Below are 26,127 nucleotides of genomic sequence, written 5' to 3' on the forward strand. Positions count from 1 at the left end.
CTTTCTCCTGCGGGCGGGGGTGGGGGTGGGAGTATGTGTTTGACTTCTCTGCGGACCCTCAGGGATGAGGGCCGGGGTGTTGAGAGGGGAAAGAGGAGAGGAAGAGGTTTTCTCCAAGATCGCGGTAATAAAGCACTAACCACCGCTCCTGGAATAAATATGATAAAAATCAAGTGTTTAGGTTAAAGTTGATCAAAATTGTTGAAGCGTGACCAATGAGCTAAAATCCCGGATAATGACCCGCGCCCTGACAATCCCCTTGTCCCCCTTTCCCACTCGGGCTCGCGGCTCTGACCAGTCCCCGTGCTCCTGTCTCCCACGTAACCCCTTGCTCAAAACTTTCTTGCAGATGATCCAAGCAATACAAGTACTAAGGTTTCATCTTTTGGAATTAGAAAAGGTAAGAGTCACGGAGGTGGGCGGGGGGCACGCCATTCCCTACCCCCTCTCCTCTTCCCCCCCTGGTCCCCCCCTCAGCTGCCATCCTCCCAATTGTTTGGGCTGACTTGTAAACATGGCCAGAGAAGATAGTGGTAATGCATTGTGACACTGTAACCTGTGCCATGCAAGCATGTGACACCCAACAGACATGCCCAGACAGCTTTTTCCCTTTTTGTGTGTGTATGTGTAATTTCAGTATTTATGAATATCAATTATTAAACCCCTTTCGTCCTCCTTACCCCTTTCCTCAGCAGAAGCTCTTTTTCCCCACTCAGAAATATTGTGTTTAACAAAAAGAAATGAAACCACTGGTTCTCCTCTCCAGCACTGGCAGGCACATTAACCCCAAGCAAGCACTAAATGTTTGGAAGAGGCAGGGGCCCCTGCGAGGCGTGGGCAGGGACTGTGCCCTGGGACGAGAATGGCTCTTCCCACAACCTCAGCAAGTAGCTTCATTTTACTGCTCCCGGCCATTTAGACCTTTTTTTAGCCCCGGTTTAAACTGATCCTGTCCCGAGTGACTAGTTGTACCTGTCTGGGTTGTGTATGCTCCGGAGTCACCACTTGGGTCCAGCTCCCAGTGTTCCGATGTTATCACAGAGTCATATTTTCTTCAGCACACAAGTCCGAGCCCACTATCTCTCTCTCTAACTTGTTGCTGCAGCAAGTCTCTAGAGAATAATATGTGCTGCAACAATTTCTCTATTGTTTCCTTGCCTTCAACTATTGTCCCCCTTAATTAGAGTTACTTGTGGAGTAGATCAGAGGGTTGTACTTACCACCAAAAAAAAAAAAAAAAAAAAAAAAAAAAAAAAAAAAAAAAAAAGCTGAAATACAATATTTTGCCATTATTGATTCTATTATTCTTGTTATTCTTTTCAGGTTCATGAATTGTGTGATAATTTCTGCCATCGGTACATTAGTTGTTTGAAAGGAAAAATGCCAATAGACCTCGTTATTGATGAAAGGGATGGCAGCTCCAAATCAGACCATGAAGAACTCTCAGGATCTTCCACAAATTTAGCCGATCATGTAAGTCCTTCTTTTTTCTTTATGAGACTTTTTAAGTTTTTAACCTTTTTAGAAGATCTGTTCCAGATTTCCTTGCTTTGCTGCTGTTGTCTATTAGTATTATTACTACCTTCACCTCTTACAAGCTCGAATCCCATCTTCAAACTTTCTTCCCTCTTGCTTTGCTGAGTTGTAGACATGCAAAAGGTTCCTTTAGTTTTCATCTGTAAAGCATAGAGTTTGCAATGGTTTGTAAAGTTTCCTGTTCTGGGCAGCTTGGAGAGCTAGCAAACTGTTGGTTTGGTGTGGGGATTGGTGTTTTCTGCTGCTCTTTGCCAACTTTGTAATCAATGCATCAATGTAAGGAAACACAGATAAGAAAGTTAGGAAGAAAGTTTGCTGATTTGCTCCCCCCTCCCCTCTCGTGGGGATGACAAGTGATGAGAATTATTGGCAATACCACACTGCATTAAAAAAAAGGGGTTAGCACATTAGAGTTTCCAATGCTTTTGCTTTATAGCAATTTATTGTCAGAATATGGACTTATTGCCAAACGCCTGAAGCATCTTCATAATAAAAGACAGTAACCTTGATGAAGCAATTATTAACAATGTATTACAGAAAGTTGGAGAGAATGATGATTGAGTAACCGTAGGTTAGCGGTTGATTTTAACACTTTAGGAGTTGGTGAATTAGTGTAATGTGTGTAGGACTGAACATTGGTGTGCGTGGTGAGGAGAGTGCCTTTGTTTTTCTGGGTTTTGGAGTGATTTCTCTGATCCTTCAAAAGATGTAGATGCAGAGAGACTTCAGGATGTGGAGGGAAAGATTGCAGCTGGTACAACAGAAAAGGGAGGGAATAGTTCTGGTTAAAAAGGGTGGGTGTGAACTCCACTTTATTTATAGGAACGCATCCCTGGGGGCAAAGGGGTTTATACAGTGTTAGGTTCAATTGAACTAATAATCTAAATGATAGAGTCTAATATTTTAGCGGTTGAAATATTAATTTAACACCCGGTGTGAAGTTAACCATGCTTTCTGCACAGGCGCCTGCCTTTATTTCCCAGTGTGTTAAGAAGCAGGAAGCCCAGGGAGCATGAGCTTTCTAGGAGCTTTTGTTTCCTTTGAAAACATGTTGTTTTTGTGTGTATCTGGTAATTACATTAGACCTGGACTGAAGCTGAATTGGGAGATAAAATAATAATAAATTTTTCTGAATGTCCCCCTTCTGGCGTGGCTTAGTTATGGGAAATATTTTTGGACCCAAGCCTTAGCTTTCATTTTCTCATTTGTATTCAGTAAACATTGTATGACAAGGTTTGTGCTATGTTTTGCATTTTAAGTCTATTATTTTGAGAGAAAAAAATGTATACAGATCTTCCTTAAAGTTTCTCTACTTATCAGCTAACTCACATGTAGGTAATAAACTCCATGAGGCATGACACAATTTCAAAAATATTTGTTTCATGGCATTTTACAACCCTAAATTCGTGGGCATAAGTATTCTGGGAGAGTACTAGAAAAGAAATTGAAATGAGTGGCAACCTGAAAGATAGTGAGTCACTATGTAAAATATAGAGAAACAGAAAAAAAAAAAAACCCAACATGTTTCTTCAGTACAGTTTCTTTACGAGAGTGTGTTTCAAGTGGAAGTGTAGAAATGGAGCATGCTTATGTTTATATTGAAGAGATTAGATAAACTAGCCTGTTTAGGGTTCTGGCAGATGGCAAATGCTCAAGCCAATTTGCAGTGCTCCATTATAATATTTAAATTCACACACAATGATAGGACAGGAGTGAAGGGGGTTAGCATTTTGATAATTTGGTAACTATTATCTTCCCTAAGAAGAATCTCCTTTTGCTTTTGTGGCCCCAAAAACAAACTCAAATAAATATGACAACCCATTTATCTTGCACCCGTTAGGGTTTACCACTTCATTGGGTATTATAATTTAAAGCCTTTTATTTCCTGGAGATTTGAGCTATAACATTTTTACTTTAGCCCCCTGCTATTTGTTTTGAAAGGAAGCAATAATTTGTGCAACCAGAACACCAACTGGGAAATGAAGAGTTGTATCACATAGTTACATTTTATTCATGCGTTTTGGGAAATGTGTCTCCTTATTGGATTTTTTTTTTTTTTTTTTTTTTAATATTAGCTTTTTTTCCTGACAAAACTTTAGCACCTTTATATGGCTTAGTCAAACTACCATATTTTATGTTTGCACTGTACAATGTTCCAGCAGAAAGAAATACATGTTTTTTCATAGAAAAGGAAAAGCTTTTAAAAAAATGGCTAATATAAACTTGCAAGTCTATTAAAAAATGACCTATCATTTCTGAGCATCTACCTGAAAATGTAGCAGTTCAAGCATGCAAATTTGTCCAATTTGGCTCTCCAGGTTTTTTTTTTTTCATTTGCCTTGATATGCATATTTAATATATAGCCTTAGGCTAGGTCTCATTTGGTGAAAGTTGGTGTAGGGGTGATGATGAGCCACTTCAGAAGGACAGAGACAGCATGTTGTTTCCTCTGTTTTATGTGTTGGCCCACTATTCTGATCCGCGGGTCTTCCCCTCATGGTTTTATTTGCACATGAAATACTAGGAGCATTTCAACTGATTGGCTATGAATAATGATAGCCCAAAAGAAGTGTAGGTTAATTTGTTGCGTGCCAAGGTTTCTCTTGTGGAGGTGACAGTTTGTGACAGCTGTTTGACACCCCAAAAATCCATACCCCTCTATTGTTATTAAGTGGTGTAAAGCTACCCTCTGTGTGTTTAATGTGAATGTGAGAGGTGGTAGTAGTGACAGTGGCAGTGCTGAATTGGGAAGTAAGGCAGCTCTCAGCTTTATTGTTTTTCTAGACCTTAAAATAGGCATGAAGGAAAGTAACAGAAAGAATTGTAGGATTAACCAATATTTACCATAAGACTTTAAATGGGGTACTCAAATATTGCATGCTTCCCCTTTCAAAATCTACTGCTTTGCTATTTATATAACTTAATTGGAAACCAAACCCAAAAACAACAAAGGAATGAACTCTTCAGAGATACACCTGTGCTGAAAAAAAGAGACAGCTGAAAGTGCTTGTGCTGTACATGTTTGATAATAAATGTGTTTATTGAATATTATTTTAGTGCATTATTAACTGTTATGTAATATAGTTAGTGTAAAGGGTCCAGGGACATGGTAGATCAAAATAGTGTAGTGCTGGCCACAAGAAGCTTAAACTTTTGTTATTACTCAGCTGTGTTTAGTAAATATAACAGCCCATAATTAGTGTTTGCATTTTTAACACCCTCATTTTTTTTTTTTTATTGCTCTGAGGTATTAGCTGTAGATGGGAAGAAGGTAATTACAGCTATGCCCTGGCTGAACCAGATTAGTTAGGTGAAAAAAAAAAAAAAGATAAGAAAAGAGGGAAAAAAAACCCCCTTTGCAGCTGCAGTTCAAATTTGGTTTCCCAGTGCAGACAATTTATTGTTCAACTAAACATACCAAGCCATATCCTGAATTTTGTGTTCAGCCTAAAATGTCTGATGAGATTGCTTGCAGATCTTTTTATTTTCTTATTTCAAGCTATTCAATTTTTAAAAACACAACGCTCATAAAATTGGGAGATTTTTAAACTTTTTTTGAACATATGATAACATTTTGTACTCTAATTAAATTCCATTTGTAGCTGGCCTCACCTGATGTCATACAATTCTTCCTTTAGCACAAACCTGTTTTGAAGCCTAGTAATTCTCCCATAGAAATGTATGGCTGTCCTTCCACTGGCTTTTGTGGGAACAGGATCAGGGCCTCACTCTTTTTGATATTTTGTCATGTTTTTGTAGCTCAGAGGTAATGATATACAGATCATAATCCCTAAGATACGATTAAAACAGATATAAATATACATATACCTCTTTTATAAAAAAACCCACTCTTGACAGATTAGAAATACAACATCTTAACTGTAGAAGAGAAAGATTAGTCTGAATATTAAACCTTGCATCTTTCACATGAGGAGATACTTTATTTTGTACTTTTGGATATCCAGACAACTTAACATTTCTTTAATATTTCTCCTCAAAGAGTGGTCTGTTAAAATTCCTGACATTTTGCAGATAAGAAAAAATAAAAATAGCATAGTACATACCTGTTGCAGTAATATAATTAAATCCTTAGGTAAGATTTCACTGAGTAATGATGAAGTAGTTGGGGGCCTGATGGTAGAGCCTGTAGGTATGCTACACTTTAGTGGACTTCAGTGGGAGTTTCAAGAAACACCAGATCAGACCCCAAAGGTACCCTTTCTGTCTGTAGTGTGTCAGAAGGAAAATGAAGTAGCTACAATAATAAGGCAAACTTAGAATGTGGCTTAAGACTTAGGACATTGCAGTAGGCCCTGGGCTTTTTGAAGGGGCAAAGAGCATCAGAACTTTCCAGGACTGTGAATAGTGTTGTGCATTCCTGCTTTTTGATGGCCCAAGGTACACTTTTGTCAACAGCTGAAGTCTCAGATTTGAGTGCTTTAACTTTAAAGTTTGTTCTCTCAAACTGAACCAATAATGTTTTTCAGTATCTATTTGATAACTGTGTTCCCTTTTTGATTTGAGTTCTCTATAAGCCTAGATGAAGGGTAGCCACACGGAATGACATAGAAGGACAATTAAAAAAACCCAAACCCCCCTGATTTTTCAAGTCTCCTTGACTTTTCAAGTTCCTTTTTCAAGTTCCTTGGTGACAGGTGAATTACATGTCTGATTTCACTCTTAATTAGAAAATACAAAACATACAGGTTTTCAGAATTCTGCCATGTTCTAGGAGACTCAAAAATTGCTCCTGACACTTTTTTCAAATGAAAAATCAAGGGACAAGAATTAAAACTTATACATATATACAAAATATCTGATAGATTGGTGTGCCTTGGTTTTTGTTTCAATTGTGTAACTCCAGTACAAAAAAGTAATCACATTAAGTACACATTTTTTTTGAAAATAAACCTTAGCAATACCAGGAGTAGTCTTTTCTAGAAGACATACATATTATGTAAAATTAGAATTTTTCATGTCTTTTTATCTTATTGAAAGTTTCTTTAAATAGTAAGTTTATTATTAAATGCACTTGACATGATCTCTAAGATACCATCCTGAACTTTACACACACAAAACACAGACACAGATACACACAGAAACACACATGCGTGCATGTGATAAATTTCCGTGTCCTGCATAGTCTATCGTATTTTCATATATGGCTGTACCTAGATACAGATCTTTAGGGTATCAGTCATATCAGTCATTCCACTGTGTTTACATATGTTACTTGTAAGAACAAGGTGAGCAGGATCTGAATTGTGTTTGGGGGGGATAGTGCCATCTGTGTCAAGTAGTTCAGTTCAGTTTTGTGTTTGTAAAATTAATTTACCAGACCTTTGAGTCCAACCGCGTTTTGAAACAATAAGCTTTATAGCCACTGTAGTTTCTTTTATAAAAACAAGTTGTGTTTTGTTTGTTCTTTTAAGATTAATGATTTTGTCAATTGATAAAATTATGTTGGAGCCTGATCCTGTCAGAGTTGTGTACTTGAAACTTCAGTTAAAATATGTGAGTCAAATCAGCTTACTCACATGGGTATCAGCTGGCTTGATTGATTTTACTTCCCAGTTATAAATAAGAAGCAGATTCCTTATGGTTAATTGAGTCTTTAATATCACCATAAAAAGCAGTATGAGATCAGAATCATCCCTAACAGAACTACATACGCTCACAAAAAGCTAGCCAGACTTTGTCCAGCAGATATTCTGGACATACAAAGTAAGAATTGCAATTTGTCAGAAGTTTATCCTATATCAAATTTCTCTGTTACAACATCTCTGTTCAAGAAATCCTGTAGTAGTTGAAAATTCCTATGGTTTCCAGCAGATTTTCAGCATCAACAGAAATGTATCAGATTGGCTCTCTATGCCTTTTGTCCTTTCTGTTGCTCTTTTCTAGATTTAGCAAAATGCGATGGTGAGGCTAAATAATTTTTTTTTTTTTTTTTTTACTTTTGAGGGAAAAAACACTGGTAAAATTGTGTTTTCCAGGGAAGGCCATGTGTGTAAATGAGAAACAGTGGATAGCGGTGATCTCCTGTGGCCCTGCTAGTACAAGCTTTCCCCATATTGTCTCCTGCTTTTATATTAATTACAACTTGCATTATCAGCTGTGAGTCTGTAGCCCAGCAAATAGAAAATACTGCCCCTGGAGACATAGCTTCTTGTATCTATTTTCCATCTCCTTCTATTGTGCTCTACTCAGTATTCACTGCTTTTCTCCTAGTAACACTGCTCTTTAACACAATTAGGTAAGAGCAAGAGGAGTACCATATTTGGCTCCCAATTATTAAAACTACTGGGAATAGATACATGTGTGCTGTTCACTTTCTGTGGTATCTGGCATTACTTTAGGTCATACATGTGTGAAATTTTTATAGTATGCACACGTACACAAAATAGACAATTGCATTTTGGCAGATATCATCTGTACTCTTCAATGTGTTTCTGAAAAGTATATTACTAAACTTGCAAGAAGAAATGAGAAGCCATGCTAGCAGTTTGTATAATTTATCTAAAGCTATATGTTTGATTTCTTCTTTTCCTTATTTTTAATTTTTTTTTCAGTGTGATAACTCAATATAAATTTCATTGAAACTAACAGAAAAATTGAAACTAATATTAGTGGGCTTTAGACTATGATCTCTTCAGGTACCTCAACTATACTAACTATATTGATGAAGTTATCCAGTGAAGCACACACTGTAGAGGTGTCATTTGGTGGTTGTTTGTTTTTTTTTTTTTTTTTTTTTTTTTTTTTTTTTTTTTTTTGTGTGTGTGTGTTTGTTTTTTTGTTTTTTTTTTTTTTTTGGTGAAATGTGCATAAAATAAATACTTATGATTGGTCATTTGGCCAAGAATTTTTTTGAGAGATGTGAAGTTGGAAATTGTCTAGGGGAGAAAAAGATCATTTCAGTGACTCGTACAATGATCTTAGTCCAAACCAAAAGAATGCTGTCATTTTATGGGTCTGTAAACTCCATCCTTAAAATTATTTGTCATATTTTTTAATATTAAAGTCTATCTATTTCTCTGCCTTTCAAATTCCTTCAACATTCTACTGTTGCATTTAGTAAATACCTTATCTTATATTTTCTGTCCTCCAACAAAACTCTGCCAAATAGCTTCCTCAAGAAAACTGTGTCACAAGAAAAACATTGAAATCTCAATCAATGCAGTTTGTCTTTCTCAAACTGGATCTACAAACTGAGGTCAAGAACAACTCAGCCTGGTAGAGACAGCAAGTGTTTTCAGCTGTGGGAAGTCTCATTCAGTGATCCTTTACAAATTTTTACAGCTTTGGAACAGAAAGGCTGGTCTAGAGTTTGAAATATTGTATGATAGGTTTTGGATGACGTTCACCTTAAAACATAGCTGAGCTGTTACCAATTAATTATTGTAACTTTCATACATGTGATAAGGAGCTCCAACAGCAGCCAGCGCAAGAGAGCCCGCAGTACACAAAATTAGCATAACTCACTGTGTTCCCTGAAAAGTTTAGCCTAGGTGAACAATTACTACGTTTTCTAAAAGAAGGTTCCAGCACGATGTTGTTGGAGGGCTAAACTCATGCTATGCTATTGTTTCTTTTCTTTTTCATGTATTTCTTCTAGCTCTTTATCTGATTACCATCCGGCAAACAGCTGACGCTAAGAGGCTGCAGAGGGCTGAAGAGCTCCTGTCTGCTGTTTGCCTTCAGCTTGAAGCTATTTGAGTGGTTTCCTAAGTCAGAGATAAAAAGAGAAGCTCATAGGCACAACTGTGTTTTAATCCAGGCTGTAAAGAAACTCGCACAGTTTTTGCCTTTTATTTCCAGCTGAACTTTTTGCTAATGTTATTATCAACTTTTTTGTTCTCTGTAATAACACCTGGGCCGCTTCAACTTTCAAGACTTCTCATCTTTCTTTTTGTGTTTCTCTCCACCTGACTCTGAAAAATGATGATAAAATGTGGGGGGGTTAGTTGTTCTTTTTATTTTCTATTTTTTTTTTAATGAAACTGTGGGGAATAACAGCATTAATTAGAGAAAATTAACATAATAACCTCAATGAATATAAAATGTTACTGTTTGGTGGCAGTTTTTTCCTGCTGTAGTTCTGTATGAGGAAAAGTAGATCAGTCTTCTAGGTTTTGGCAGGGCTGGTGATTTTGTGCCGTAAGTGCTGTTGTGCTGTGTGTTGTGCTGACAGGTTAGGCAAATTTCAGATCCTGACCTGTCTTCTGATTTTACTCATGTCTTCCTGTCATGGAACAACATTCGTGGGTGTATGTGTGTGTCTGTCTGTAAGGTGAAGGGAATTTGGATCCTTCTTACCCTTTGGTCACCTGAGACTTTACTGGGAACCTTTTGAAGTCGTGGGCTCTTTCCTTTGTCTCTGCTGTGATCCAGGTCAGGCCCATCAGATTTATGTTGCTGGGTATCGTAGCAAGCCGTTACTTGGCAGTTCTATTCTGTGTTGCTATACAGCATGTGGTACTAATCAGTGCTAGAAGATTACTTTGAGATGTTTCAATATAGATTTTGGGACTTGGTCCCAATCACGCTTACACTGTATTTTACAGTGGGTAAATCAGTTGATTATGTTGAACTTTTTCCTACTACACATTGATGTAGATGAGGTCAGAATCAGTCCTGCTCAAAGAACTTATCTTTCTTGTCACTTGCTGATTTCAGCTTCTCATCATGCTTTAATAGTCTAGTGTTATTTCACAAACGTAGATTTAAGCCACGCCAAACATAAATAACCTAAGAAGCAATTTTTTTGAGGGGCGATTTGTTGTTTGTTTTGTTGTTGAATCATTATAATGTGCTTGATTTAAGTTGTCGCATCCAGGTGACAAGTAATGCAGGTCCAACCCCTACTCTGATCTGTTTCATGTGTTCTTGCTCTCCTTTTCTGCCAGAGGAAATTCCATCTCTTGCCTGCCTTCATGTGGTGCTGATAAAGCTCTTCCTGTACAGTAGAATTCCTGTTTTCCTTTAAGCAACAGCAGGGTATTGGGAATGATCAGGAAAGGGGAGGAGGACAGGAGGAGAATACACACAGCAAAGTAGCACTAAACTGTAACATTAAGTTTTCCTCACTTATCCTTTTAAATAGCAGCTCCTCTCTCTAGGAAAGCCAATACCCAATAAATTAGAAAGTATACGTGAATTATGTGACTTAAGTACCGTAGTTCAGCTCTTACTTAGCCAAGTTTTGCAAACTTTGTAAGTCTGTCTTCTGCATTCCCTTTTGTAGCGTTTCATGCATAGTAATGTGGAATGAATTACATAAAAATCACTATATGTGTTATTTTATATAATCACCTGGTGGTTGTTCTTGACAATTCTTGTAAGTGAACTGTTGGAGTGATAAATCCAGAAAGTCTCTTGCAATGTGTCATATCAAGGTGGTGGCTGGGCGTGAGGAAGCATCTTTCCTGGTATATAATGTCTTTCAGAGAAAGCTTCTTATTTCCCCTTACAACTTCACTGGAAGTTTTTCCAGCATTTGAATGGGTGACAGAGAGGTTAGGGAGTGAGGACACACTCCTCTCCCATGCGTGTTCTCCTGTACTTCTTGAAAAATTTTCCTCCTCGTCTCCCCTCGCAGCTGAAGTCAGTCTGGAAAAACAAAGTGTGGGGAGATAGTTTGCATACCACCTATCCTGATCCTAATGAGAGCACTTAGTATCATAAACTATGTAGGCAGATGCCCTTCCTTCCACTGCCCCCCACTACCCTGTAGAACTCCTTAAGAAACTAATGGCTTTTTTGTCTGTCCTGAAATATTGTTTTCCAGTACTATTTAAACAATTTAACCCAGAAAACTTTGTGGAAAGTTTAAAAAAGAAAAAAAACTGCCATGTGTTTTAACAAGTAAATCTTTGTATCTCCTCTGCTTGCCTTTGTTGAAGAATTATTACACTGTGCAAACAGTATAGGTGTTCGGCACATTTCACAAATGCTAATGTGTATACTTTCCTCCCCTTCCTCCCCTCTTCTCCTGGTTTGCTTTCTGTTCTTCATTTGCTATTGGAATGGGAACCGTGGAAAAAATTCCTTGGCACTCTGACACCAGAATCCTTCATCTTGGAGAGACCACGATGATGCAACCTCAACGCACTCGGCAGGCACACCAGGGCCCTCCAGCGGGGGCCACGCTTCCCAGAGTGGAGACAACAGCAGCGAGCAAGGTAAAAGGTCAAACTTTTTCTCTCCACAAAGTAGGCATGACTAAAATAACTCCAGCTTTTTTCATTATATCAGTACATCTGCCTTAGAGTAAACATGGAGTGGCAGACTTGCAGTATAATCAGCTGTAAGTTAGGGAGACGGTATTTCCTTTTCCTAACCCACTTAGCTGCATTTTATTGTTATTTCAAAGCGAAATATCTAATCTTCAAACAAGCTTTGTAATAACAATTGATTAGTTCTGCCAATTCCTTTACAAATTTGGTTATCTACAGTTTATTTTTGTGTGGTGTAAGTAAATATAATGACAGACATACTCTCCAGCTGCAGCGCAGTTGTTTGAGTTGGGTTAAAGATGGAGAATTTAACCTGTAGTTTTATCTGAGAAACAGACTTCTATATGAAGTTATGAAGCTGCTAAATTGTATAAAGTAGAATCAAACCCTGAATTAGACAGAAAAATGTTTTTTGAAAAGTTTGCTTGTACAGATTCGTTTCTGCTTCTGAAAATCTGAATTCTGAATGGTAAATAGAGATACATCTGAACTGTAAAAACTCTTCTGTATCTATATACAGTGAAACTTTCTCAAGGTTCAGGAGGTTGGATTATTATTTCAGGGGTTTTTGTTTTATTTCCTACTGCATTGCACCTTATGTGTGGTCATCTGTATCCATGCTGAGTGAGTGTCAAAGGCTGTCATTCTGTTATGATAGTATTTTACATGTGTTCATTAGAAGAATAAGTGACTCCAGAAGGTGTAAGAGTCAAGGCTTCAGTGCTAAATGTTGGGTAAAGATGACCTGCTGTCACTCTTGGATCTTGACTCAAGTCAATTTTTTTTCTTTTTTTTTCCCTTTTTTGATTTTTTTTTTAGTCCAGAGTTTAAGGTGGACTCTATTCTTGTTTTGCTTTGTAAACATGGTGAGCTTCTGCCAGTGACTCTATAAGGTCTTATGATATGGCCTCACCACAAAATGTTTTTCCTACATCTGCAGCATTTGCCTTTTTCCCCACATGGCCAGCAGAGCCAATTGACAGGGCTGACATCCAACTAGCCTTGCAGGACCCCAAAACTGGAGAAGGGAGAAGCCTTCAGGGCTAGAGTTGCTTTGACTGTTCTCGTACTGCAGACTGCTTTCTTCCGTGATGTTTGCCATGCTTAAGCAGCAGAGATATGTGATTTCACATCTCACACATGGCCCATTGCTTGGCACAGAGCTAGTTCCCCTCATCTGTCTGATGACCTGGTGCTGTACCCGTTGCGATTCTAGGAACTTGCAAAGTTTGTTTCTGGTAGAGTGGTTTGGTTTTGTCTCCTATCTGTAAGAATTGTTTACACATCTGTAATCTTACTGCTGATAGAAAGTAGCCATGGCAAAGGGTGTGATCCAGCTCCGAAATGAGTCACAAGGATTTTTTGCTATGGGATTAAATTGGAGCAGTACGAGACCCGGCACGAACTGTTACAGATTCAACAGCTAATGACAGGGAGAACTTGACTGCTAAATAGCATATTGGTGTTATGTCTATTGGCTGGCCATAGGCTTTACTGTGGGTCAAATGTTTACGTGGTTTATTGTAGCCAAAGTGCTTGGTGTAGCATATGATTTGCCTGCTTAAAAATAATTCCTTTGACTGGTCTGCCATCTTCATTTCACCCCTAGGGAGGAAATTTCCTCACACCTGTATCTCCACTCTGCCCCAGGAGCCCCTCAGAAATTAGAGAAGTTCCTTCATTGAGCCATGCGCGATATAAAGAAATCCCTTGTATCCATATCCATGGATCTTGCATTTCATAGTCTCTGATCCCTTGTCATGTTACTCTGGGTGCTTGGGAAATATTTCTGTTAGAAGCATTAGAAAAAGCAGTTGATGATTACTACACCAACTCTCCTTTGGAAACAGGTTTCTGCCAATATATATGATTTTAACAAACCTGTTATTCATTTCTGCAAAGAGAAACAACTCTGAGGGGCCAAATCAGTCACTAGTGCTGTCCAGTCTAGCAGAGTAAAACATTGCTACTATGTTTCCTTTTGTGCTCAACTGGACCTTCTAAAGAGAAGCCGATGTCCAGTGGCAAATCACCGTTCCATTCAGCTGCTGGCAGCTGAAAGATTATTCTACAGCACCAGCAGAATTCTCACTGGAAGTGACTATGGATTGCTCTTGCCCTCTCAGTCCTGGGAAAGAGTAGAGAGAGTGAGGTCTTTCTTGAGTTTTTCTTAGGCTTTCTTGAGTGTAGGGAAAATTTACCTTATAATTCCTGAGCCGGCAGTGAGCTGGTCCCAGACAATGCCAAACAGGATAGGTGCCCTCTTCAGCTATGCCAGTGCGGTTACTTACTTGGACCAACTTGGTTTCCCCACAGTTTTGCCAAGAGTTTCCACAAATGCTGTTTTAAGTATTTCACTTGTCCCAAAGGATTTCTTGGAAATGGGAGCTCATTAGAGAGTCTTGGGTTACATTAGCAACTTACAGTCTTTTCCTCTAATGCCTGGTGGCAGCAGAGATTGATTCATCCTACAGTCAGTCTCTTCTGGCTTTTGAGAACACTCTTTCCAGGAGTCTCTGCTTTTGCCTTGAGTGTATGATGTTCATCCTGTGATTTCTTTTTTTTTTAATTATAATTTTCTTTAATTTTAATTTTATTTTATTTGGGGGAGGGAGGAGATGGAAAGGATTTGGGTGAATGATGACTGTTTTTTGTAGACTTTCTCTGCATGAGGCAGATCTATTTATTACCTGGAAGAGTCCATCCATAATTCTTACAGTTTGAACCAAATAAAAAAGGTGTAGGCATTTTGTCTCTTTATGGAGGACAGTCTCTCCGCTACAGAGCATGGCTGCCCTTTGGCATTGAAAGGGTTAATCTAATCTGCGTTTGGTATTATTAGAAACATGCTGGCATTGGAAGAGTTAAGTAAAGGGCCTTCAGGCAGTAAATGTTGAAAGATTATCCTAATTTTATTAGTAGTGAGTGTCTGTGTTGTTCTTAGCATGTCACCTCACTTGTTCAACAGAAAACTAAGCTATACAACATATTGATCATCTGGCAAACCAAAGTAGTAGTGATCTGTAATCCACCAAGCATTTATTGAATTTATCCCAGTTCAGATCCACAAATGCAAATCAATGCTGTATAATACTATTTTAAAGATTCGTAATTTTGTAGTAAATCCGATCAACTTTCCCCCTGTCTTGGAAGGAGTTAAATGTATCCAATAATAAAAATAAAACACTCTAAACATTTTACAAAGGAGAAAAAGGAGAAGCTGATTTAATGGTCTAATGAGGCCATCTTCCAGAGACTTGTTTTGTGTAGGGCTTGCTTTGACCTTTCGCTTTGCTCAGGAGCCCAACGCTTCATTTTTCACATTCTTGCAATTACGTTAACGCTTCAAGCATTTCTGACTCCAAGTCAGCTAGCAACACCAGGCATAACTCAACACTGTGAGTTTTTCTCCTCTCTGTAGATTCATTAACAGGTCACCGGGGTCCCAACTGAAATTTAAAACTGACTGGTTCTGTTGGGTTAGCTGAGTTATAGCAAGGGAGATGGCAGGAAAGGGGTGAGAGAAGACGGGGGGCGGGGGGGGGGGGGAAGAGAAGACCCTGGGGTTTTTGCCAAGGAATATATGTGTAAAAACTCTAAGTGGAAGATTAAAAGGTGTGTGTAGCTTTATCATCCACCCTTTCCTTTGGAGAGGAAAAAACACATCTGAAAGTCTTCTGGGGTATTGTGTTTTCTTTAATCTTTGCAAAACAAAGTGAAAACAGCCGCTGCATTTACATAAAAGGCTAAATGACTTCTGGAATTTGGCATCAGTTTGTTCCATAGTGATGGATATGATGCTTCCAGACTTTAATTCCTATTTAATTTCTTTATGGGATATTGCAAATAACGAATATGGCAGATTATGCATGAAAAATGGGAAATAAATCTTTTTAAGGTTTAAAAACATGTGGTCCACAGGAAAGCACCAGGGAATAATTTCAGTTTCATATTTTATGATACCAGGATCGTATACTTGATCTGTCATATTCATAGTTCACTCACTCAAAGGGCCTGATCTATCCAAGTCAGATGGAGGCTGTCTTCCTTCAGGATCTTTCAGGAAGTTCAGCATCTTTCAGGATTAGATCTGGGGTAACAAACTTGATCGTTAGTAGGAAGCCAGAGATTAGAAAATTCTGATAGGTTATAGAGCAATAAAAGTATAAATGAGTATCACATCTACTTTACTTTACACATGTGAGTGAGTAGTTCATTGTGTGGCTTTTTAGGCTTGATTTTTTTTAATGTAACTACTTGTGCTGAATGATCTGCCCCTTTATAAATAATATCTGAGACTACTCTCTAGGGCAAATCTCAGAGTAGTTTAGAAGCACTTCTGTGCCAGCTTGATGTCTGTCCATGATAGCTTTCTTTGGCAAAGACTCCATAATCTGATTCAGGACAAAGTCAACTAAGATATTAACTGAAATGAAGCATCCATCACAGGTTAACTATCTGGATTGATGCTTGTTGGAAAAAATAAGCAGTATTATTTCTTATTCAGTATATACCATCCTGTAATAATGATAGTATGCAAATTAAATTTGTTTACAAGACAAGGTGATAAAGTCCAAATGTCTATTTTAACATTAGAATGTCTACTGGCACTACACAAAGCTTAGAACCAAACTCTAGTAGTTAGAAAAAGGAGAGGGATTTATTGATGTTAGCAACAATTAAAAAATGCAAAGTCTTTGGAAGCTAATCCAAAAGCTAATGCTACAACTTCTTTTTCCTAGTTCTGTAAGTATGGTAAGCATGCTGAAGCTAGTATGCATATTCATTATAAAGATTCAGAACACATTTTTATTCCTCTGTATTTTTACCTATAAAGCGATAGGGTATGGTTTTGTTGGAAGAGAGCTGCCTTCTGTAAGAAAGGAAATTCCAGATAGAAGGACTGAAACATCCAGACTGAAAAATCAAACTTGCTAATAAATAATGCTTCACTGGAGATGCATTATTTCAGAAGGCACAGCTCTCATAAAGGTGAACTGTATGAAGTATGAAAAACTCTTACAGAACAATGACTTTTTTCAACTGAGGAAGATACAGGAAGCGAGTAGCCCTTATTAATTCATCTTTTCCTTTCAAGTTTGAGGGGCCCGTCCTTGTGTTGATATGTATGAGTAATTCCCATTAATGGTGATGGGAGTTACGCATGTGCACTGACAGAAGAATAGACCCCTTAGTGTTCAAAGCACATGAAATTTACATTTTTTCCATTGCTGTAATTGAGATGTTGACAAATTGGAGAATATTGATGAGCCTTTGTTTTAAGTATTTCTTGCCAAGTTTGCTTTATTTTTTCATGGTTTGAACAATGGTGTGGGTTCAGCAGCAATGAGTAATAAGGGTAAAGATAACTTTGATTTCAATATTTTGATGTGCCAATAAGAAATAAATTCTTAGGCAAATGGAATATGTTGTTTTAATCATTAGCTATGCATGAAAGAAAAATTGATGTTGACATCTTTGCTGTAAAATCGTTGTAATGGGGCCTTCCTTACAATTCATTTTTGTAAAATTCATTTTGTACATTTTGCAGCAATTGAACAATCCCTGCACTGTGAATAGGCAGAATTCCCAGAAATACTGAGACAGTTGGCCCAGTAACTGCTGAGCTCACACTGCACACCACATGCACATTAACCATGATCATGCCAGAACTAGTTTAGCTAAATATAGTCAAATTTTGATATCCTCCCATCCTTTCTTTTATTTCTGTTTATTGTGTGAAAAAATAAATGTTTGCTGACTCCAGCAATTAAACAATAACTGCAGGAAGATGTGTGTCCCTACCCACTGTTCAATAGGTAGCATTAAAATTTCATAGTGAATTTTCACTTCACTATACAGATTTCTAATAATCAGGCTGGTAACAACTGCAGATTCCTCACCTTTTATTAAATTACAGCTTAGAGAGTGTGTGTGTGGTGTTTAAAATATTACGCGTGTATTCAAGTTACTCACCTTACTCTTACCTTTTAATCCATGTAGGTTTGTATATTTAGATGTGGATAAAAATCTACGTACACATTTGCTTCCATATTTGTAGTATGTTTTGCTGGGGTTTCAAATGAAGCCTAGTAAAACTCTGTCAATGGAATGTTTTCATAGTGGCAGTAATCTCTTTAAAATAACCCTAAATACAATATGACAGATGCCATCTGGAATAATCTTTTGCTAGTTGCTTTCAACTTTTATTTTTTCCTACAGCTAAGTTCATCTATAACTGGTCACTTACTGTTACGATAAACATAGTGAACTCTTTACCTCCACTTTTGTATGTGAATGTTCAGAGAAAAAACCTACATGATTTTACTTAAGAGATTTTTACTGTGGAGAGGTTTGTCTCTGATTTCATGTTTCTGGGTATTTTTAAAGATATGTATGTGTATGCATGAGTATATATATTTATTTATGTATTTATATTTCAAAATACAAAGGTAGGATTCCCCCTTAGGCCATTCCTTCTATCTCAGATCCTATTCAGCCTAACACAATTTGCTTCCAAACGCTAGATAACATTCCATTCACTAAATTATAATTGTATGTTTGCTACAATATTAATGGCTCCAAAATGCAACACATTCAAATATACAGTATTAAGTGCTTAAATATCTTCCTGTGTTGTCACAGACTAATTTCTTCCTATATATACAAATTTATTTGAAAGATCTAGTGCTGGAATCTCTGGATTTTTTTTTTAACATAGTTGTGTAAAGGGATGTCTCCTGATGCCTGTTAGAGTTTAATTTAGAGTAGTAATTAAACTTGAATACTGCCTCATAAACAAAAGATAAACAATAAACCAGCCACATTCCCTGCTGTTTCATAGCTTTCTTTCCCAGATGTTTTAGCCTGATAATTTTTACATAGTGAACTACCTAACATGGAGTGCTATGGACAGAGGTCAAAGCCTAGTTCTTTGTAATGGTTTTATAAAAACTTTTCGTTAATGAAATACTACAGGGTTTCCTTTGTGTAGCAGATAAAATTGTCAGATACCAAAGGACACTCATTAATTGACTTTTTATTTCTCTCCCTCTTGTTTATTAAGACAGCTCTTATTAAAAAAACACCAAAAAATAATAATAAAAAAAACCACAACCCATAAGCTTTATTTTAACTGCTGATGACCAAGAAATGTTTCTATTTCTTAATATGGGGGTGCCTGAACAGTACATTGGAATACTCTCTCATCCTTAAAAAACAAAAATGCCCTTGCAGGAGCTGCTCTCTCCATGTTGATCCTAAGCAACGGCGGAAACGTTCTCAGCAGAAGGCTTTTAATTTTTCAAACTGCTCCTCAGGCTGCCGGAGCTTGTGTGTCCATCTCTGGACGCTCCTCTGTCAGCCATGCTCCTCCTAATTGCCAGGTACTGGTAGGGCGTTCAGCTGCAGGAGCCATGTTATTTTCACTGGGTGGGGTAATTACTGAAAGCTGAGAATAGCTGCACTAAAGACACAGGGATACTTTCATGATCCCATTAGCATAAGAGAGGGTAAATTATTCATGCCAAGTGAGGATTCTATGGGGAAAAGTATAGTTAATGCACATAGTTTTTAAATGTATCCCTTTCTGCTCTGAGACTAAATTCTTGTTGGATTCAGTTCTCAGACATTTACGGGAAAGCTCTAGTGGCATGTTAGACGCAGTTCATCTCTCTCTGTTTGCAGCGCTCTCAATAGAGACCATCTGGCACACATCCAAAAGGTGATTAAACAAAATGATCAGCTCTTGTTGCTGTGTTACATGTCCAATACTCTGGATTAAAAAACATGACCCACAACAGTCAGCTAACAATTTTTTTTTTCCCTCTTTCCCGTTCCTCTGTAAGAATTCAGATGGTCCACAAATGTCTATGCCATCTTTGTGTCCTTATGGCCCATAATCATGAACAGGTTGTGCAAATGGCTCTTTCTGTAACACGGTCTGTTCCAGCAGCATAGAAACATTTCATATTAATTGGGTCAGTCTAATGTTCACAATGACATGGGGAAAAATTACCCAAATGTGTTCTTAGAGTAAACACTTAAAATGTGCCTTTCTCCGATTAGAAAGTGGAATTTGACATCAGGCTCATGTAGCTGATTTATATTTTAAGATGGACGAAAATCAAAGCATGACAATGTCATCTGCTTAAAATAGTTTAAGGCCCCTTCTATCCAAATTAAAAAAAAAAAAAGGCATGGGGGGGAGGGGTGAGCTGTGGTTTAACACCACAATCAGGGAATGAATTTACAGTGCTATTCAGAAGAGTACTCCCTTATCATAAACAAGCTGATAATCACACTGAATCTAACTCCCAATTAGCTCTTTCTTTGCTCACAGAGATCAGTGTACATGTCCTCCTTAAGCCATGATACGTTGCTGTTGAGTCAGACAGAACGTTTGTATACCTTATGTCATATTCAGAATTAATGCAATAAATTTACCAGAAAACCCATCTAATCAGCAAGGTAATTTTTCAAACCAATCCCTTCAGTGCCTGAGTTAAGGTAAAAATGCCAAGACTGTGAAGAGGGGACATATGTATCTTATCTTTTTGGGGTTGCATCAAATGCCAAGTACTAGTGTAAATTCAACAGAAACCAGACATTGTTGGAAAGTAATTAAAGAAATATTGAAATTAAACCTACCATATGAGTGAAATATTTGTAGGCCCATTTTGTTGCATGCATAACAATTTGCATGGAATTGAACAGTATTTCCTTCTCTTGTACATCTAGAGTTGTACTTTGTTAAACATGACAGAGGAATCACATCCGTAACTTCAGCCATAGGATTGGAGGGATCTGTTTAATGATGAGGGTGTTTACAGTCCAAAATCAGTAGGTTTACTTACAGGAGATATTTATTTAAGGAAAAAAAAAAAAAAAAAGAGAGAAAGAACTCAAAGCCTTCAAATCTATGCCAAGAAAAATAAAAATCCACTTTTAAAAGTTTAAAAGAGCCACTGTCAGTTTCCCTTACTGCGCAAAGTGGTTGTGGTTTAGCCCCAGCTGGAAGCTCAGCCCCACACAATCACTTGCCTATTCCCCCCTGCCAGTGAGGTGGAGGAGAGAATCTGAAGGGTAAAAGTGAAAAATCTCATGGGTTGAGATAAAGACAATGTAATAGGTAAAGCAAAACAAGGAATTCATTGAGTACTTCCCCTCAGCAGACAGGTGTTCAGCCATTTCAAGGGAAGCAGGGCTCCATGATGCATAAGAGTGACTTGGGGCAATGATTACATTCACTCTGGGCATGTCCCCTTTCTCTTTTCCACAGCTCTATATGATGAGCAATATACCGTATGGTGTGGGGATATCTTTTTTGGTGAGCTGGGCTCACCTCTCCTAGGTGTGTGTTCCCCCAAGTTCTTGTGCACTCCAGCCACTGTGCTGGTGATACTGTGCAAGTGCTGCTCAGCAACAGAAAATCCCCACCCCTGTGTTATCAACACTGTTTCCAGCACAAACTGAGAATGTGGCCCCGTAATAGCCACTGTGGAGAGCACTACCTCCACCCCTGCCAGAAGCAGAATGAAGGTGAAAGCCACGGGTAAGAGGTACCGACCCATGCAGAGGGCAGGCTCACCCAGCTCAGGGCAGCCAGGGGACTGAAAGGGACCTTGTGGGGCTGAGGGCTATTACAGGGCAACTCGTGCTCTGTTATCATGCTGATTTTCGATTGATTTTTTTGCTGTACAGTACTTGTTGAAGGCCCTCTAGAGCATCAAACACTGCATTATGGCACCACACAGTGTAGTATGCTGGCCTTTTGTCTTAATGCCTTGTCTTTTTGCCTGAGAAGAGGAGCGCTAACCACTCTGTGATTCTTACAGCTTCTGAACAGCTTTTATATCTATATAGCAGAAGAAGTAGGACAGGTGAAGAAGATTTGACAGCTGTGTTTGTCTGACTCTTAATGTGATTTGACGCATTTGTTTACAGTTCTGAATTTTCAAACCATTCTGATTTTGTATTGCTGTAAAATGTTGTTTTTCATTTATAAAATCATGTCTCATTTAAGTAACTGATTGCAGGGTATGAATAAACCTAAATCTGGGGTCTAAATATACTTTCTTAGTATAGTTTCTAGTAACAGGTACTACAGGTTTTTACAGTTGGAGCTGAAGTTGCAGGAAGATTTATGTAGGCTAAAGTGAGTAATTTCTCCTATTTTTTACCTTCCTAGTTACTTAAATTACTGTACAATTCAGGTAGGTTTTTCATTCACTAAAATATCAGGCCGTCTACATGTAAGTCTTGATAAGCTAAGGATTTTAAAAATCAGATGAATGTCTATAAATTTAGGATATCATCTTTAAATAAATGATTGCCATTTTAACCAGCGGTTTTTACTGGTTTGTGAAAGTCTTTGGGCATACAGTAAATGTAAAAGAGTATTTAAAAATGTTTACAAGAATAACAAAGTGCACCTGAAAACACACATAGAAATTTGGACTTGCAGCTTTCTGGAGTTATGTGAGCTGTAAAAAAAAAAGCAGTGTAGTCGTAAAGGGAGGATAATACAGGGGAACAGTGATGGCCACCTTAATTATCGCAATACCTGCAGGCATTATCCAAATAATAAGTGTGGTCACTGGGAAGACATCTGTTATTTTGGTGGGCTCCCTGTAGCTTCTCAGGTTTTCATGAGGTAAAGGTGTGCCTGTTTACCCAGGAGCAACTAACTGCAGAGCTGAGTCTGAGGGGACCTTGTGTAAGTTACGTGCCCTCTCTGACGTGTCCTTCCCCGCCTGTGCAATGGGCACTAGAGTTCCACAAATTGTGTGAAATGGTCATCTGTTGTTGTGGACAGCTCTTATATTCCAGGAAGACATGTTCATGTAGAAAATTCAAGTGTGTTCTTCTATTAGCTTCCTTGGATTTCATAAAATAAGCTCTGGATATACTGAATTTGTAAATTTTTGTATTATTTGAAAACACTTACTCTTTTTTCCACAAAGGTGAAAACAAGTGAATGAAATAGGCTTGATCTTTTAACTTTGTATTATAACTTTGTTTTTAATGAACAAGGTTTATGAAGCAGTAAAAAAAGGATGGCAAGGATCACATCACTGCGTCTTTAATGATGTTTCCAGAAAGATGAAAAGTCTAAAGTGGTGTTTCCAATGTTTGAAAAATCATTGTATCACTATATATGGGTGTTCCTTCTTTGATGATTTTGTTTCTCTCCCCCCGAACAAGCATAACAATTGCAGACCAAGGAAAACTTGGATTCTGTGTTCGTATTTAGCTCCTAGGGGCTCAAGGGTAATGTTGGTTTTCAACAAGATTATAAAATGCACTGTTGTTTTTCTTTTTTTCTTCTTTAGGAATTCCTTAGTACTCTAGAGCTATAGAACAGGTTGTGATGCTTAGTGACCTTGCACATCAATAGCTCTGTCTTTTAAACATGGACATTGATTTTTCTCATCCTGGCATGAGAAGATGTAGTATACCCCCTGCTTTGTTGCCTGTGAGTTTTCATCAGATGCAAAGACAGTGGTGGCTAAGAATAAAAGCTTAGGGCATCAGAGATGACAGCAGTATCATGAATAGTCTGCTTCCTATTTAGGTTTTTTTGATAATTATGAAATACATCTTATCCATTTGAGGGAGAATTGATAACCTTTTTGTCTTACTGTTTTGCAGTTGTTTATTACCATCTGTACTCTTAAGCACACCAATCTAGATTTAGTAGCTTGACTTTCTACAGAACCTAAGAATAATATTTTAAAGTACACCAACTAGATGTCTTGATTACAGTTACAGGACTCATGAAAGATCTGTGTTTTGTTCATGAATCAGTGGAGGACTGTCCAGCGAAGGTTTGAAGGAAGGCAGTGAGTCAGTTAAAAGCAGTTCTTCCTTCTCAGAGGAGTGAAGAAAAAGGCACTATTCACATAAGATCTTGATCCTTCTTGCGTGGAATCAGTAGCAAGAGCAGGAGTGCTACTGCTTTCAGATATGCAAAGTTTGGGTCAAATTCATCCAAATGAATGAAAGCAGAGCATGATTCTCCTATCTTAAAAAACAAATACACCTCCCACCCCCATTATTTTTTTTTAATTTCCATAGGAACTACCATGATTAAGACATCTAAGGATCTACAAAAAGCCATAAAGTTCTAGTGTTCTCGATATATTTTGGAACAAAATTTCATCATACCCTAAACTCCGGAGGACAAGTATTAATAAGCACTGGGTCTTTTATATTTGCATGACAAAGTTTTGAATAATTTTTTTCCTCTGGTAGTTTTTATATGTTAAATTGAGCTTCCGAGAAAAATTAATTTGTGCTTTCAGTTCAGTTAATTTCTTGAAATGCCAACAGTTTTGAAAATTTCTCTATTGGAGAGATTAAAGCTTTGCAGTAAATTCAACTTAAAGGAATTTGACTGCTTCTGTTTGATTGTACTCCATATACTAATTCAGGTAGGTGTGGAGTTGGACAAAGTAAATGATTCTTTGTTTTCTACTGACACATATGGGTGGTTTACAAGTGACAGCCGCATAGCCTGTCTGTTTTTAGGTTATTTGTGAAGCTGTCTTTGCCCTGGCATAAGGAACTAATGCAGGGAAATTGTCTGGTGGCAGAGTTGGCACAATGGCCCTGGTGACCCTATTCCTACCTACAGCCGGGGCAGTGAGCCCAGGAAAGAGCAAGACAAAGTGGTTTCCCCCTGCTTCACTGACTTCCCAGCTGCTCTGAGGCTGAAGTCCATTGCTAACTCCAGATGCTCAAACTTGCACTGAGTGCTGTCCTAAACTGCTGGCCTCATAACTCATGGAATGAGCTCAAATTATTTTATGGATGGTTACCTTTGTACACCCTTGGCACTATACATTCCTCATGCACAGGCTAGGATTGGGGTCTTCTATTTTCTTGTGTAAACAAAGCATTTGCTATAACTGACAAGGATTGGTGGAGCAGCCATGAAAGCGAGACAGGGGAATTCAGCAAATTCTCCATTAATATGTGATTTGTACCATGAAATTTTTTGACAACCCTGGCATTTAATTCTTAAATAAGTAAAGAGTGCACTTTTCCCTATAATCTTGTGTTATGCCCACCAGCTTACTATGACGACACTTGTTTAAGCAATTACATATGTTTAAATTTTCCTTGGGCCTCTCCACGTACAGCTGCAAGTTGGTCGTACCTTGACTAAAGGCAGCCCTCATTCACAGGGAGTTCAGCAGAGGGAATATGGAGAGTGCACATATAATTTTATTGCAGGACTTGGTGCTAAGGTTTTAAATAATTTACGAGCGTAAAATTGGGAAACTCACATGAACTCCCTCTCTAATTTTACACTCCTGCCTAAAGAGGATGGAACATCGCACAAATAGCACAAATCAAAAATTTTCAGCTTGAAGCTTCCTTCCTAATTCCTTGCACCTCAGATTTACCGCTTACTGATGGTTCTCCATTTCATGGGACTCCTGACCCTGTACATCTGTTAAAGGGGATAGTTTGGAATGAGCACAGCCTCCTACTCAGAAGGACTGCAGTGTTCTCTTAGCTCCTACTAGATGCTTGAACAAGCAGAGGGCTTAAGTGAAATCCTTTAGCTGAGCCAAAATCTGTTCTTATTTAGGGACTAATCCAAAGCCTGTTAAATCAACAGAAAGAGACTTTGGTTGACTTCAGTGAGCTTTGGATCAGGCCCCTCCTTCCTAATACATCTGAAATCAATGGAGGTACATTGGACTTCTGCCAGTTAAAAAAAAAAAAAAAAAGAGGGGTTGTCCTTGTGTTTATTTGTACAGCACCTAACACATTGAGGTCCTGGTGCTCAAACAGTATTCCAAGTGCTTCATTGAGACAACAATAATTTTGACTTCATTATATTGCTTGGTGCTCACGGACTTCCACTCAGCTGGGTACATAATTCCCTTGTTTAAAACAACCATATATGCTGTTCATCCACCTCATGCCCAAACATTATTTTTCTTTGCTAATATTCTATATAAAGAAAATTATTGCAAAATGTAAAAGAGGAAGATGTCAGTTTTTACAACAGGATTCTTTTTTCTTGTTTTTCTGTGCTCTCAGATTATTAATAAAGCTGTTTTGAATGAAAAATACTCAGGCCATAGAACATGTAAAACCCATTGAGTGTAACTGTCAGTTCTCTGCCTTGAGAAAATTATTAGAGCCACGTGTGTTCTCTACAGCCAGAGGCTGTCACCTTTATATTATTTCTTCATTAAGGCCTATTATTTTTATTTCTCAGCATTAAGATGAAGTTCAAACTATAATCTGACACTTTTAAAAGATTTTAATGTAATAGTTAACATTATAGAGATGACAAATATTTGTTAGACAAGAAATGGCAAAGGACTAGAAC

The 26,127-nt window shown here is 37.9% G+C and overlaps 1 protein-coding gene across 5 annotated transcripts in view; it reads left to right on the forward strand.

The window, feature by feature from the left end:
• The window catches only part of MEIS2 (Meis homeobox 2), a 172,556-nt gene that overhangs the window by 5,598 nt on the left and 140,831 nt on the right, over nt 1-26,127 (forward strand). For all 5 annotated transcript variants that reach the window (XM_063398824.1, XM_063398826.1, XM_063398825.1 and 2 more), the window contains exons 5-7: nt 350-400; nt 1,324-1,473; nt 11,606-11,720. In XM_063398824.1, the coding sequence (XP_063254894.1) occupies nt 350-400; nt 1,324-1,473; nt 11,606-11,720 (316 nt within the window). The remainder of the gene's footprint in view (nt 1-349; nt 401-1,323; nt 1,474-11,605; nt 11,721-26,127) is intronic.

Source organism: Prinia subflava, chromosome 5 (genome assembly GCF_021018805.1).
Source record: "Prinia subflava isolate CZ2003 ecotype Zambia chromosome 5, Cam_Psub_1.2, whole genome shotgun sequence".
In the NCBI taxonomy this organism is placed as follows: Eukaryota; Metazoa; Chordata; class Aves; order Passeriformes; family Cisticolidae; genus Prinia; species Prinia subflava.